General features: G+C 42.6%; 1 protein-coding gene across 1 annotated transcript in view; it reads right to left on the minus strand.

Moving 5' to 3' along the window:
- MRGBP (MRG domain binding protein) overlaps positions 1–13049 on the minus strand; it is a 103470-nt gene extending 90421 nt beyond the window's left edge. The window contains exon 1 of the mRNA XM_078651631.1: positions 12800–13049. Within this exon, the coding sequence (XP_078507757.1) occupies positions 12800–12947 (148 nt within the window). The 5' untranslated portion in view covers positions 12948–13049. The remainder of the gene's footprint in view (positions 1–12799) is intronic.
- Between the last annotated feature and the right edge of the window lie 316 nt (positions 13050–13365).

A 13365-nucleotide genomic window follows, 5' to 3' on the forward strand; every position in this document is an offset into this window, starting at 1 on the left:
ACAGTGCTCTGATACTCGAAAGGGTCCTGTTGCACTCTATAAAACTCTATGAATAAAATTTAAATTAATTGTTACGTTTAAGAAAACAGTCTAGGGGGAAACACAGCGAGTTAGCATTACCAATGACTGCAAGCTACTGTCTAAGACACTAGATAAGTCAGCCATTCCTGGATCTGGGTGGAACCCAGTACGGAAGAGAGGAGTATTTTAGTATTGGTCACGTTGATTTTTTTCTTCATTTTGTTACTCATAAAAAAATATGAGACATAGGTCAAAACACACCTGGCAGCTGTGTCCATCAATAAAAGATTAGTTATCCATAATAAAATACTAGTCCTTATCACATACATATAAATATCTAATATAGAGTACTGATCCGTCATCAAGGAACATTGCCAACTAGAGTTTTCATCAATGTTAATTCCCATACATCATAGCATCAGCACAATTGGATAGCTTTCACAATCACTCTGAGTCGGGTACAAACATTCCTAATACGGGTTTGTGTTCACAAATTATTCTGCACTACTAGTCAATAGGTGACATATCTTTAGGTCCAGCAGTTATTGTTTGCATGAGAGGATTAAATTCTGCACTATCATTCCAGAACAGAGCGTATTTGATCGAGCCCTGTCTCCTCAGGAAAAGGACCTTTATCCAGCTCAGGTCTCGAAAAATCATAAAAATGTTAATAGACCTGCAGGTCTAGTGACTTAAATAATCTCCTCGACCTAATTATAATGCTCTTGACCCATACACTGTTTTCAAATTACGTGATCTTGCCATATATTTTAATCCCCTGAGACGCCATTTTCTTCAACACACAAGAGCACATTCAAATTTGCAAGTTCAGCATGTCTGCTGTACATAAAACACTTTAGTTTAGACTAAACTTTTGCTCCATATAGAATACAAAACAAGTATATACATATAGGATACACATGACCGCTGTCTTGCCTCTTAGTTCATTAACAGCATTGTCATCAGGGAAGGGGTAGTAATGTTTCTGAAATCATGTTTAAAAACTATCACTTTTAATAAATATATACCTAAAGCATGAAGTGGTAGCACACTTATTTGCAATCAGCACATTTCCCATTGAAATAGCCACAACATTTCCCACAGACATGCTACTTACTGATAAAGCTTTATAGTGTGCAAACAATGTTTAGAATTTAAGTTTCTGCAAATATTTATCATTTGCACATCATCAAGTAAAGTGTTCTGATTTCTTTTGCTCCCTTGTAAATCCTTGTTTGCATCGCACTTCGGCATTACAAAAAGACTGTTATTTCGTAATTTCTTATATATTTTGAAATATTTGTACCATTCATTTACAAGCTGTTTAAATGTTGTGTGTTAGAAAAAAAACTAACATTTTACGGCCTTTAGTTTCACAATGATAGTCAGACAGCTCAGACCTGCAGGTCTAGTAACTTGAATACACTACTTTACCTAACTGTAATGTACTTGACCCGTGAACTAGTCTCATCCAGATTGTCGCACAGTTCACTTTACAAAATCCTCTAACTTCAGTCACAGAAATAAAAGTAAATGTAGAAAGACAAACTGGCTTTTGACCTGTTTCTGGGTGCGGAAAAATGTGACAAGATAACAAGATCTAAAGGCATCTTTATTGCTCATTAACTTTGTGAGCAACCAGAACATCCGTTGGCAACGAGTAAGGTAAAAAAATAGCTGGTTCTGATTACATTTGGCTTGCTATTGTGAATGGGCTAGTGGGTTTTTCGAGCCCTGCAAGATTTAAAGGCGTCTATACTGCTCATTCATTATCCGGATGAACAGAACACCTGTTTCTTTCCAGTTTAACCCCTTCCATGCTCATGACGAGCTCAGCTCTTCATGAGGCACACCTCTCGTGTGCTCATGACGAGCTGACCTTGTCATGAACAATGGGAAATCAGGGAATGCAGCACAGGAGGAAAATATCTCTAGCAGCCAAGGTGTTAAGTACCCTCGCCAGTACAGACGAGCAGGTCCAATAAATAGCTCGACCCGATAAAATCGGAATCGCCATGGCGAGTAGATTGTTTGAGGTCTGCATGCTATTGCAAACAGAATTTGGCAACAACAAAAGAAGAGCTGTCAGTCATTGGACTGTTTTTGTGATGTTAAACACATATTCAGTGACTCAGCCTATATGAGCACAAAAACACTCATGTTGCATCACCTATCTTTCTTTCTAAATCTATGTCACACTATTTTTCTGCAGGGAACAGTTTATACAGGCAAATTGGAAAAAGTTATATAATCTGGATCCACATTTCTTGGAGTCTGGAGCTACAGTTACTTGAGTCAGCCATGCAAATAAAGGTAGCTACACTGGAAATGACATGCAGCACACACTGCCTGCTTCATTTTATAGAAAATAAAAGTGTCTAATGCATTGGTGGCATGTTTCGGTCTATATTGGTTAGGGTCAATAATACTGTTTATATTGTTGCATCATCTTAAATTCAGTCAGCCAAGCTTGGATGCTAACACTAGCTAAAGCAGCTATTTGAGTATTTTCAGAATCTCGGATGACTCAATCCAGAGTGTTCAAGGTAGAGGATGAAACACGCAGGAGCAACACTAAGCCCTGTGGGACACTTTGAGGTAATGGAGCAAGACTGGATAAAGAGTTCTCCATTTTAATCACCCGGGCGAGATTATCAAAATCTTTATTCGATTGTAAATTTTACAATCATAAAAGTTCATTTTAAAACATCAAGAATCCACAGTTAAAAACGATTACACACAGTTCATTTTCATAGGCAAAAAAAAAGACACAGTAAACAGTACAATATCAGACAATAAAAGCATGGGCAATATATAATTAAAAATATAAATATCTGTAGGCTTAAAAAGCACCAGCACAAATTTTTCAGCATGGTTAGCCATCCATGCTTTTCCTAAAGCAGATGGCTTTTTTTAAAAAATTACAAATAAACAGGGTACAGTCAATATTCAGTAGTTGTAAGTAATAAAGTGCGGGTTTAATTTGTGTAAAACTCATTTTTTTAAGGCACGGTTTAAGGTATAATTTCCGTGGAGTGGAGTAATAAGGGCAAATAAAAAGGAAGTGTGCCAGATCTTGAGGAGACTTTCCGTCGCAGCCACAAGCTGGCAACACTTCGCCCCGCTGGGCGCCACTTGGGAATGCCAAAAGGAGGTGATAGAGATCAAAACGGAACCTTATTAGCAGGAACCGATCATAGCTAGGCATAGGCCATGTCAGGTAAGGTTCTATTTGCAAGCATGTTTTTATCAGTAGATGTTTCCTAATACTGACCTTCTGTATCTCAACCTCTTCTCTGTCAGTACATCTTAACAAAACTAAGGCATTCTTGACCAGGTTCACATCAGATTTTCTAATTGTGTTTGGGGCATAAAACAGATCATGTCGGCCAATTGCCGTTAAGCTGTCCTTTATATACTTGATCCATGGTACCTTAAATCTCCCATCTAGCTGTAAAGCTTCTTTTAGTATGGCATGTGTTAATGGGATTTCATTGTTTAACCAACATTTCAGCCAACATAGAATTGGGCTTACTGCTAATCTGTCACCTAGATAAGGGACCCCCAGCTCCTCATGTACAGAGTAATTCCCAATACCCCTAGGTAGTCTTAGGAGTTTTTTTAGGAAATTATTTTCTGTGACCTCTAGATCTTTTGCCTTGCGATAGCCCCAAAGCTCGCTCCCATAACAGGCAACAGCAACGCTTTTTGCCTGGTACAGCTTAAGCGATGCGGCCAACGGGCAATTGCCGATTTTTTTTGCAAAGCCAAGGATGGCCGCATTGACCCTTGTAGTTTCTCCCTTCTTTTTGGAGACTGCTGGGCCCCATGATAACTTATGGTCTATCAGAACCCCGAGGTAAGAAAAGGAGTTGGTTGATGGAATTTTTGCCCCATTTATACTGAAATTGCCAGGTTTCAGAATGCCCTTGCCTGTCTTCATAACGAAGGACTTAGAGTTGTTTATACTTAAACCACGTGACTCCATAAATTTGTGGAAGGAATTTAATAATTTCTGAAGACCAATTGCTGTTCTGGAAATAAGAACAGCATCGTCGGCGTAGAGTAGTACAGGTACCCCTCTGCGCTCGACTAAGGGGTAGTCTGCTTCTACAAGTAAAAGAAATTCCTCCAATTCATTAATGTACAGGTTAAATAAAAAAGGGGCCAAGATACAACCTTGTCGGACACCCCGTTTTATTTTAAATTCATCCGTTACATTAAGGTCTTGAGAGTAACGGACATTCGCCCTTGTATCTGTATGCAGATCGGCGAGAAAATTAACGAGGTTCCTCTCTACGCCCATTCTCAACAGAGTAGCCCATAATAGGCTTCTGTCTACGCAATCAAAGGCGGACGACAGGTCCATAAAGGCCATGTAGACGGTACCTTGTCTCGCCAATGTATACTTGCTTAGAATAAGGTATAGGTTCAGACACTGCGTAATAGTCGAGTGATCTGGTCTAAACCCATATTGTATGGGTGAGAGGATTTTGTTTTCTTTAGCCCAAAAAGATAACCTGTTGAGGATTACACCCCCTACCACTTTAACTACTGAATTCAATAAAGAAATTGGCCTGTAACATAACGGGCTACTGTGATCGCCCTTCTTAAAAATGGGAACTATAGTAGAGAGACCCCAAGTTCTTGGGCAACCAGTTTTCACCGCTGCATTGATTACAGCCGTGAGAACCGGGGCCCAAAGCGGGATACTAGACTTAAACAGGTCCGGCGGCAATCCATCCGGACCCGGGGCCTTGTTGGAAGTAAGACCCTGTATTCCCCTAACAGTCTCTTGTACTGTGAAACACAAAGGAATCACAGCTGGAGTTAAAAAGTCAAAGACTTCCCATTGCTCATTGCTCTTGAAAATTGTACTGTAATGGGACACCCATTCCCCCTCTGGGATGTTTGTTCCAGTAGCTGTGTCATTAGGGTTTTCAAACAAAGGTTTGTTAATCATTTGACAAAACTTACTGCTATTCCCCAACACAGATGGATCTAGGAGGGATTCAATAACATTTGCCTTGATTTCCTTTTTTCTAGTGGCTATTGCTTTCCTATAAGCCATACGAAGATTTTTTATCAATTCAAGATCTCTTGGTTTGGTTTTTAATGCGAGTTTCAGATCCCTGCTTGCCTTTGAGCAATTATGATCAAACCATTTAGAGTTATTCACACTATGTCCCTTTGTTGGCGCTGTGAGCATGGAGCTAATTTTAGCGACCGACCCCTCGAATCTACACACAATGTTCGAGGGGCTTGAGTCAGATGAAAGACAAACAGACAGCTCCGCTTCACATGCGCTGGTTATATTAGTGTACAGGGTGTCTTGATTTACCATTGACCATTTAATGCGACGCCTGCCATTTACACACCTTAACGTGCCAGGATCGACACGTGACTGACATTTAGCAAAAAAAGGGCCGCCCAAGTCTATAACAAGGGGATTATGATCACTATATATGCTAACGAGAATAGAAAAATACAAGACCCATTGAACAACATCCGAAGAAATTAATATATGATCAATAAAGGAACCCTGACCATGCCCTTTAAAGGTTGGGGTGTCAAAGATTTTAGTATCAGGAGCCAACGACATTGCTACAATCAAGTTGTGCTCATTCATTAGATCATTTAAATACTCACCCCCCCTGCCATGGGAGAAGTGAAAGCCTCCCTCATTATGACACCCTAAAGACCCCATTGGCGTGCTGGCTGGGTTACCACATGGTTGAACATTAAAATCACCTGCTATCAGCAAGTGCCGTGAAACATTGTAAACATTTTTGCTCAAAATATCATTTAAACAGGCAATATTGCAGGTTTCATTATTACTATTGGCATTATAAAAATTAACCAGTGTTACCACAATCTTCCCAATTTTTAGATCAATCTTCTGTAAATTCAGATTTACACTATGGTAGTTGCTTGTGTTACAATTCAGATCTTGGCTAATGAAGATGGCCAAGCCACCTTTGGCTCTACCCCTAGTCGAGGCAACTGCTGGGGTAATAAAGCTTAAGAAGCCCTCCATATGCACTTTAGTTTCCTCTATCCAGGTCTCTTGGAGACACACAATACTGAATTTTCTTATAAATGATAACCATACTGGGTCTCGTAGCTTATTTGCCAATCCCGCAATGTTCCAGGAAATTAATTTTGTACTGTTATTAAGGGCAGGACTAATAACAACCTCTCTGGTTGATTGTGAGGTAATTAAAGTAGGCGACATTACACCTGCCGCCACCAGACCCACAGTACGCTCTGCTTGTGTCTCCCAGTGCTCAGATGTATCACTAATAGATTGCCTTATAGCTAATGGGGGTGTGAGAGGCACCTCATTTTCCCCTGAGAGCACTGTGGGTAGTACTTTATTGGGACTACTGTTTTTAACAGTCATACTGTATAAATTTTTTCCATGACAGCAACCCCCTTGCTTCTCAGGTGACCTTAAGTTACATGAAGCACTTGCCCCACCCCCCGTTGCTTCTGCATTCTTTAACCATCAGTCGCAGTCCTCTAGGCTGCTAAAAGCCATAAACCTATTGGAAAGCTCTAGGGGCGTAAATGGTAACAGGTTTGACGTGTTCCCATTGAGACCAGTTTTATGATTAAAAGGTATGGTGTTCCACCCGTGTGTGGCTGATGGTAAAGCCGGTTGGTACATGTATACGGGATTTAGAGCCTCGATGTTAGGGAACTGAGAAGAGAAAAAGGTATTGTTTTTATGGTGTTGTGAAGGGAAAACAACGGATCTAGGATAAAAATATGTCAGGGGGCGTGGTACTATACAGTTCTTTTCATTTCCGTAAGGCCAATTCAGGATGTGTTGTACGGCTCTCCTGTCTCTAAAGTTTATTACCACAACATCACCACCAATGTCCTTCGCTCTGCCCCCCAGCCAGGACAGGCGCCGGACATGAACTATCTCACCGTTAATCGCAATGGGTTTGGGTCTATAAAGAGAGAGCCAATGCATTATTTTGTTGTTTAACTGTGAGTATCCCTCTCTTTTCCCAGTGGGCAGTTCTGGAACCCCGGTGAGTATAACCACAAACGGTAATGCTTCTGGGGGGAGTTCTGTCGGTGGTGCCCTAGACAGGCCCCCTCTTCCCCAGTTATTCTCCTTCCCTTCTAGTCTGGGGGATCTTCCCAAGGAAGTATTGGGTTCCCTAGATGGAATAATTGCAGAACTAGTTGGTAAAGAGATAGTAGGTTTACCCTGTATGTCAGTTGAAGCTGTTGTTAAACGGGTTTTACAACTATTACCGCCAGGTGCTTTCGGTGCCACGTTTATAGAATTAGGAGTGGCTGAAGTTGCTGCAGCAACCTGACTAATACTTGAACTGGGTTTAGACTGTGTGGGGCCCACAGCGTTGTTTAAGAGGGGTTTGGTTGATATAGTGACTTGTTGGAGCTGTACTTTGGACTGACCTTGTGAACGAACAAAATTACCTAACACAGTCAGATCCCCCTCAATTTTACCTAAACGTGCCTCCATCCCCCTAAATCTGTCTGACAGAGCAAGCATGTAACTACGTATGATCAACTCAATATTATCCAGAAGCGACTTAGGAGTAGCAGGTTGCAAGTCCTCCTCCGTCTGGATAGAGATGGTATCAGGATCTGTAGGAGCTTGAGGTAGAGGTAGCGGTGAAGTGGGGCTGACTGTTAAAGTTTGGTTTGCATCAAGAGGTCCCATTGAAGGTAGTATAACAATGTTCTTCTTTTTACCAAACTCAGTGTGACTTATTTTGGGCTTGTTGGTTGATAAAGTTTTTCTTCTTCTTTTAGGTGGAGGTGGCCCATGCATTTTAACAGTCACTGGCCTCGGGCTTTTACCACGTACAACTTTGCCAGGCCTTATTGTGGGGGATATTAAGATCTTAGAAATGTTAATATGATCAGTGGACACTGTAGGGGTAATTTCTTGAGAATGGGAAGGAGACAATTCCGGAGCTAAACATTCTTGAAGGAGCAAGGGTACGCTACAAGCCAGTAGGGTGTTATCTACTGGGAAGCTAATCAGGTCGTCGTCTAAGGAGACAGACATTATAGGCTCAGAAAATGTTCTGTTTTTTATTCGATCGATGGAACGACGGCGATCTGCCCTCCTCTCCGCTAACAAAAGCTCCTTATCAGTAGCTGGTTTAATGAAGTAATCATCCAGTGTTCGGATGTTAGTATTTTTGTCCAACCCCACTAATACGGGACTTATAGCCGCAGCGGCCATTCAATGATTGGAAGTGTTCACGAGGTGGGCACACAACAGAGACAGTTACTTACATGAACCTTGTGCCAGGGTCTATGGCCCAGCCCAGCCTCTTCTAGCCGATGAGGGCCGTAGAGGGCCCGCCCTTTGCCCGGGCTTCGCCTGGGCGCTCCCGCGCGCGACTCGCGGTGCGAGAGGCGTTCCTCTCTTTTCAGGCGCCTCCGGGCGCAGAGGTGGCGTCAGGGACGCGACTCAGCCGCCGGGGCACCTGGGAGGTGTAGTCTTGACCCCCGGTGGCTGTAGGCACAATGGCGGTGCAAGCGCGACGGCCGTTCCCCTCACGGCGTCTCGCTCGCGCTGCACAGCAAGATGAAGGCGAGGGCAGAAGAAACAACAACAGGAGCCGTTCCCCTCACGGCAGGTGAGCAAAGATTTCCAGCATCCCACAGAGCGCTCGGCGCTCCTCTCTTTTCAGGCGCCTCCGGGCGCAGAGGTGGCGTCAGGGACGCGACTCAGCCGCCGGGGCACCTGGGAGGTGTAGTCTTGACCCCCGGTGGCTGTAGGCACAATGGCGGTGCAAGCGCGACGGCCGTTCCCCTCACGGCGTCTCGCTCGCGCTGCACAGCAAGATGAAGGCGAGGGCAGAAGAAACAACAACAGGAGCCGTTCCCCTCACGGCAGGTGAGCAAAGATTTCCAGCATCCCACAGAGCGCTCGGCGCTCCTCTCTTTTCAGGCGCCTCCGGGCGCAGAGGTGGCGTCAGGGACGCGACTCAGCCGCCGGGGCACCTGGGAGGTGTAGTCTTGACCCCCGGTGGCTGTAGGCACAATGGCGGTGCAAGCGCGACGGCCGTTCCCCTCACGGCGTCTCGCTCGCGCTGCACAGCAAGATGAAGGCGAGGGCAGAAGAAACAACAACAGGAGCCGTTCCCCTCACGGCAGGTGAGCAAAGATTTCCAGCATTATTTTTATATATTATTTCCACCAGTCTAGAAATTATGTTAAAAACCGTGCACCCTTTTAAGATATGAATAAAGAAATCACAATTTAATGCCAAAAGCCTCTGAAAGGTCAAGTAATATCAGCAAGGAGAAGTCTTCTTTGCCAAGAACTTGCAAATATCATGGATTTGTTTCAAATGAATAACATAACTTTCAAGTATTTTAGCTAAGGGTAGTCCAAAGTCTAGTTCAAAGGTAGCCAGCAGACATTATTTTTTTAAGGGGGTGTCATGTGATCCGCACAAATATATATGTGATGTTACCTACATTATTTACTTACTACAGTTGCTCTTGCTGATCTCAGTCTCATATAATTTGCTGTTCTACAGTAATGTACTCCAATTCTCCGGTATCCAAATGCGCTATATATAAATATGTATATTAAAATAAAAGGCACCCTAAAGTAGATTTTTCAGATCCAGAATCTAAAATGATGACATTGTTTCCATCAATTCCAGTCTTTGTTTCTATTTTCATTTTAGAGTCATGATACCCAGCCTGTACTTGTCTGTGTACCTTTGATCTTCCTTACAGGTGCACACCAGAAACAGTTCTTGCACAGCTAGCAATTAACTCCCCCGTAAGACTTGGATTTTGGCATTGTCACCGCTACCTACACTAAGGTAGTATTCCATCAATTTCCAATTTATTGTGACATCCTATGGGGTATTCTTTCTGTTACTACTCCTGTGGAACAGTTGCAGTAGACTAGAATTTGGGACCGTAGTGCAAGACATCAGACTCTGAGGGTGTATGTAGGCCAAGAACGTTTGTTTTATCCTTCCTGGAGTAATTAGTGTTTAATCTATCAATATTGGTGCTCTTCATCTGGTACAGACTTCCAGATAGCCTGCTAGCTAGGTAGACAGGGGTATTGGAATAGTGGACCTCATAAGTGTGCAGCTGACCTTGAAGTTGAGTCAGGCTCGCAGGGGGATCTGGTGTAGATCCTATAGCGCAAGGGTGATGTGATTTCTTCAGCCCCTTGATGAACTATGCTGCTGCATGAAGGATGCCATGAAGAAGGGTGGTGCCTCCATCTAGGTGGAAGAGGACTATAGTTTCACCTGTTGTTCTGTGGTCTTCTCCAGGATGACATAGTTTATTTTTTTAGGAGAGAGAATTGGAACAAGTCTTGGGCTCCCTGGCAACATGTTCTTGGAGTTCAAGTTGAGGGTGCATAGAAGGGATTTTACCGGTTCTGTCAGAATGGAGTGTGAAGCCTGTTAGGTTTAAGTTGAAGAGTCATGACTGAATCAAAGAATGTTGGAAAACAGAATGAATTTGGAGAGAGAATTGGAACAAGTGTTGGGCTCCCTGGCAACATGTTCTTGGAGTTCAAGTTGAGGGTGCATAGAAGGGATTTTACCGGTTCTGTCAGAATGGAGTGTGAAGCCTGTTAGGTTTAAGTTGAAGAGTCATGACTGAATCAAAGAATGTTGGAAAACAGAATGAATTTGGTCTTTGTGGGGTTTAGCATCAGGTAGTTTATTGACATTCAGGTTTAGATGCTTTCGAATCAGGCTTTGAGTTTCTGTATGTCATTGGTTGAGAGATAGAGCTGGGTATTGTCAGTATACTTTTGAATCTTAACATTGCTGTCTACAAGGATGCCTTCCAATTGGAAATAAAATGGATTAAAATGATGACTGACAGGATGGAGCCCTTGGGGAACACCTAAGTTGCCACTTGAGTTATATGATGCAATATGATCAATAAACTTCCAAATATTCTGTAATAAAAGGCATGTGGGAAACTTTTGATAATCATTATTTTGAATGCATCTCAGACATATTTGCTATTTGTTTGAAAATCGAGAGACCTTAGGACAGCGGTGATTGTTATTAAATTCACAAGATTATGTGATGTCCCCAAAACTCCAGAAAGTTTGTTACTGTATTCTTACCACTTAAGAGACTAGGGGCAAAAGGTTTCTGTAAAAGGTTTTCTGTAAAAAAAAAAAATGTTTTAAATCATAGGACTAGTTTGATTGGCCCAAACTCCTTCTGTTTCTTCAATATCATTTTATTCTATACAATGCCTCTATTTTTAATTTACACTTTTTTTTCTTACTGTACTTTTTACTAGGTGAGCACTTGAGTAAATAGCAACTTTATTTAGTTCCTAACAGTATTGTCAACTACATTACATGTTTGTACTTTCTTATGACTGTACTATTTATGTAAAACTTTTTTTTAGTTAGGCGATGAGACTCGTTCATCTGCTAATTTCACATGAAATGATACACCTCTAAACCTTTGTTGTTTGTTATATACAGTCCCCATGGCTCCTTGTAGATTCACGAAGGCCGCTCTTGCTGAATATTAGTAAACACTCAACAACAATAAGAATTCCAGAACGTCCCTTTGTTTGAAGATGTCCTCTTGAGTTTGGAGGCATAACGTGGAATAATTTGCCGGATGGCACCTTTGCTTCCTTTTCCCCAATATTTTCCAAGGGACCTCAATAAAATGGGGCATTAATAAATGTGTTTCTGAGCCAACTAAGCCACAGCTGAACTGTTAATGATACAGAAGAAAGGACGAGTGAAAAACAATAAAGAATTAAATAGTGGGGGTTATTAACCTGCAAACATGGAGGGCGGGGTCCTTACTGAGCTCCAAATACTGTGTTGCAGGCCTATTAAACTACACATATGGTTGTCTGCAGATGGCCTATGTCACGCGAGATAACTTTAGCCCTCTCTAATGCTTTATCCAACACAATATTGAATTCTATTACCTGTAGTTTCAATTCTCATACTGCAAGTGCATATGGTTATTGTGTCAGTAATAATGAAGAGAGTTTTGCCCAGTTGTAAATATGAGCATTCTCATGTTCCACAGATTCCTTAGGCAAGAAGCTCATCCAGTTCAGTTTTCTTCATATTCTTGTAGTTCGTATACCTCAGGACAAGACCCAGAATGCAAAGAAAGACCTGCAGAACCTACTGACGTGCATGAGAACTCTGAAAAAGCAGCGTGTCAGGATAGGTCAGTGAAATTGTAGTATTGAGTAGATACTGAGACAGGACCACAGAAAGTGAAGTTACTGAGCACAGAAATGAAGGGTGACGATACACCCTTTAATGTTGAAAGGGAGGTTTAAAATATTTTTTTGAATGATAAACAATATTTCGTGATTGGGGGATTTTTTAAACCAATAGCACAGCACACATGGATTTTTAAGCACTTTATCGTGAAGAAACAAGTGGAATTTCAAGTTCAAGAGTCTAAAAGTAATTTACTGAACCAAAGACTAGACAGGTGAAGGAGGAAGGGAAAATAAATAAACAAACACCTCACTGAGACAAGCCCACAGGGCTTGAAATATAACAATAACGTCTGTTATGAAGTACCTGAAATTCAGCACCGGGAGAGACAACAGAGCCATTCATTGGTTTTGACAAGGGTTATTGAGGCAGGGACAATGCGGGAGTGAGAGGTGTTGAACAAAGGCTGTAAAAGGGAACTTCTCTGAATTAGGACTTCTATGTCGGACATGGGGGAGGGGTAGCGCATAAAAGGGAGGAGTACTGAACGAAATAGGAGGTTGAGCCTCACCCACGGGCTTGTGTCCCAGCATGGCGTGGAAGAGACAGACCTCTACTTCAGGGCTCCAGACTACCGGTTCCTCGACCGGTGGAGCTGGCGGATCCAGTGGTAGGGGAGCCGGCGGTTTCTCCGCACCTCCAGTTTCCGCTTCGCCCATGGTTGGCCGTTGCGGTGCTATTCAAACCTGATAGAGGCGCGAGGACGACCAAAGCCCCGTAAATGCCTTGGGGTTCCGCAGCAATGCACTACAGACAGCGAAGAAGGACTGGTACACCCGTAGCCATCTCAGAATGGGACTCATTCTGTGCCAACGTGGGTCACATTACCGCCGTGTTACACTGTGCCCTGGTTGCCCAGTATTTAATGCGATTTTATATAGATTGAGTATCTTGCTTTGCGAATTTGGTCTACCCGCTGCTGAGCTAGCTGTAAGTGCTCAAGTGTAATAACGAACGAACCCCGTCCTAAGATGGCCATCCTTTAGCAGGTCAAATTTGAAGCCATCTTTGAATGGAGCGTCATTCTACGCTGCAACCCTAAAAGAACTCGCGCAGTACCTATGATCATTATAATAG

Source organism: Lissotriton helveticus, chromosome 7, assembly GCF_964261635.1.
Source record: "Lissotriton helveticus chromosome 7, aLisHel1.1, whole genome shotgun sequence".
NCBI lineage: Eukaryota > Metazoa > Chordata > Amphibia > Caudata > Salamandridae > Lissotriton > Lissotriton helveticus.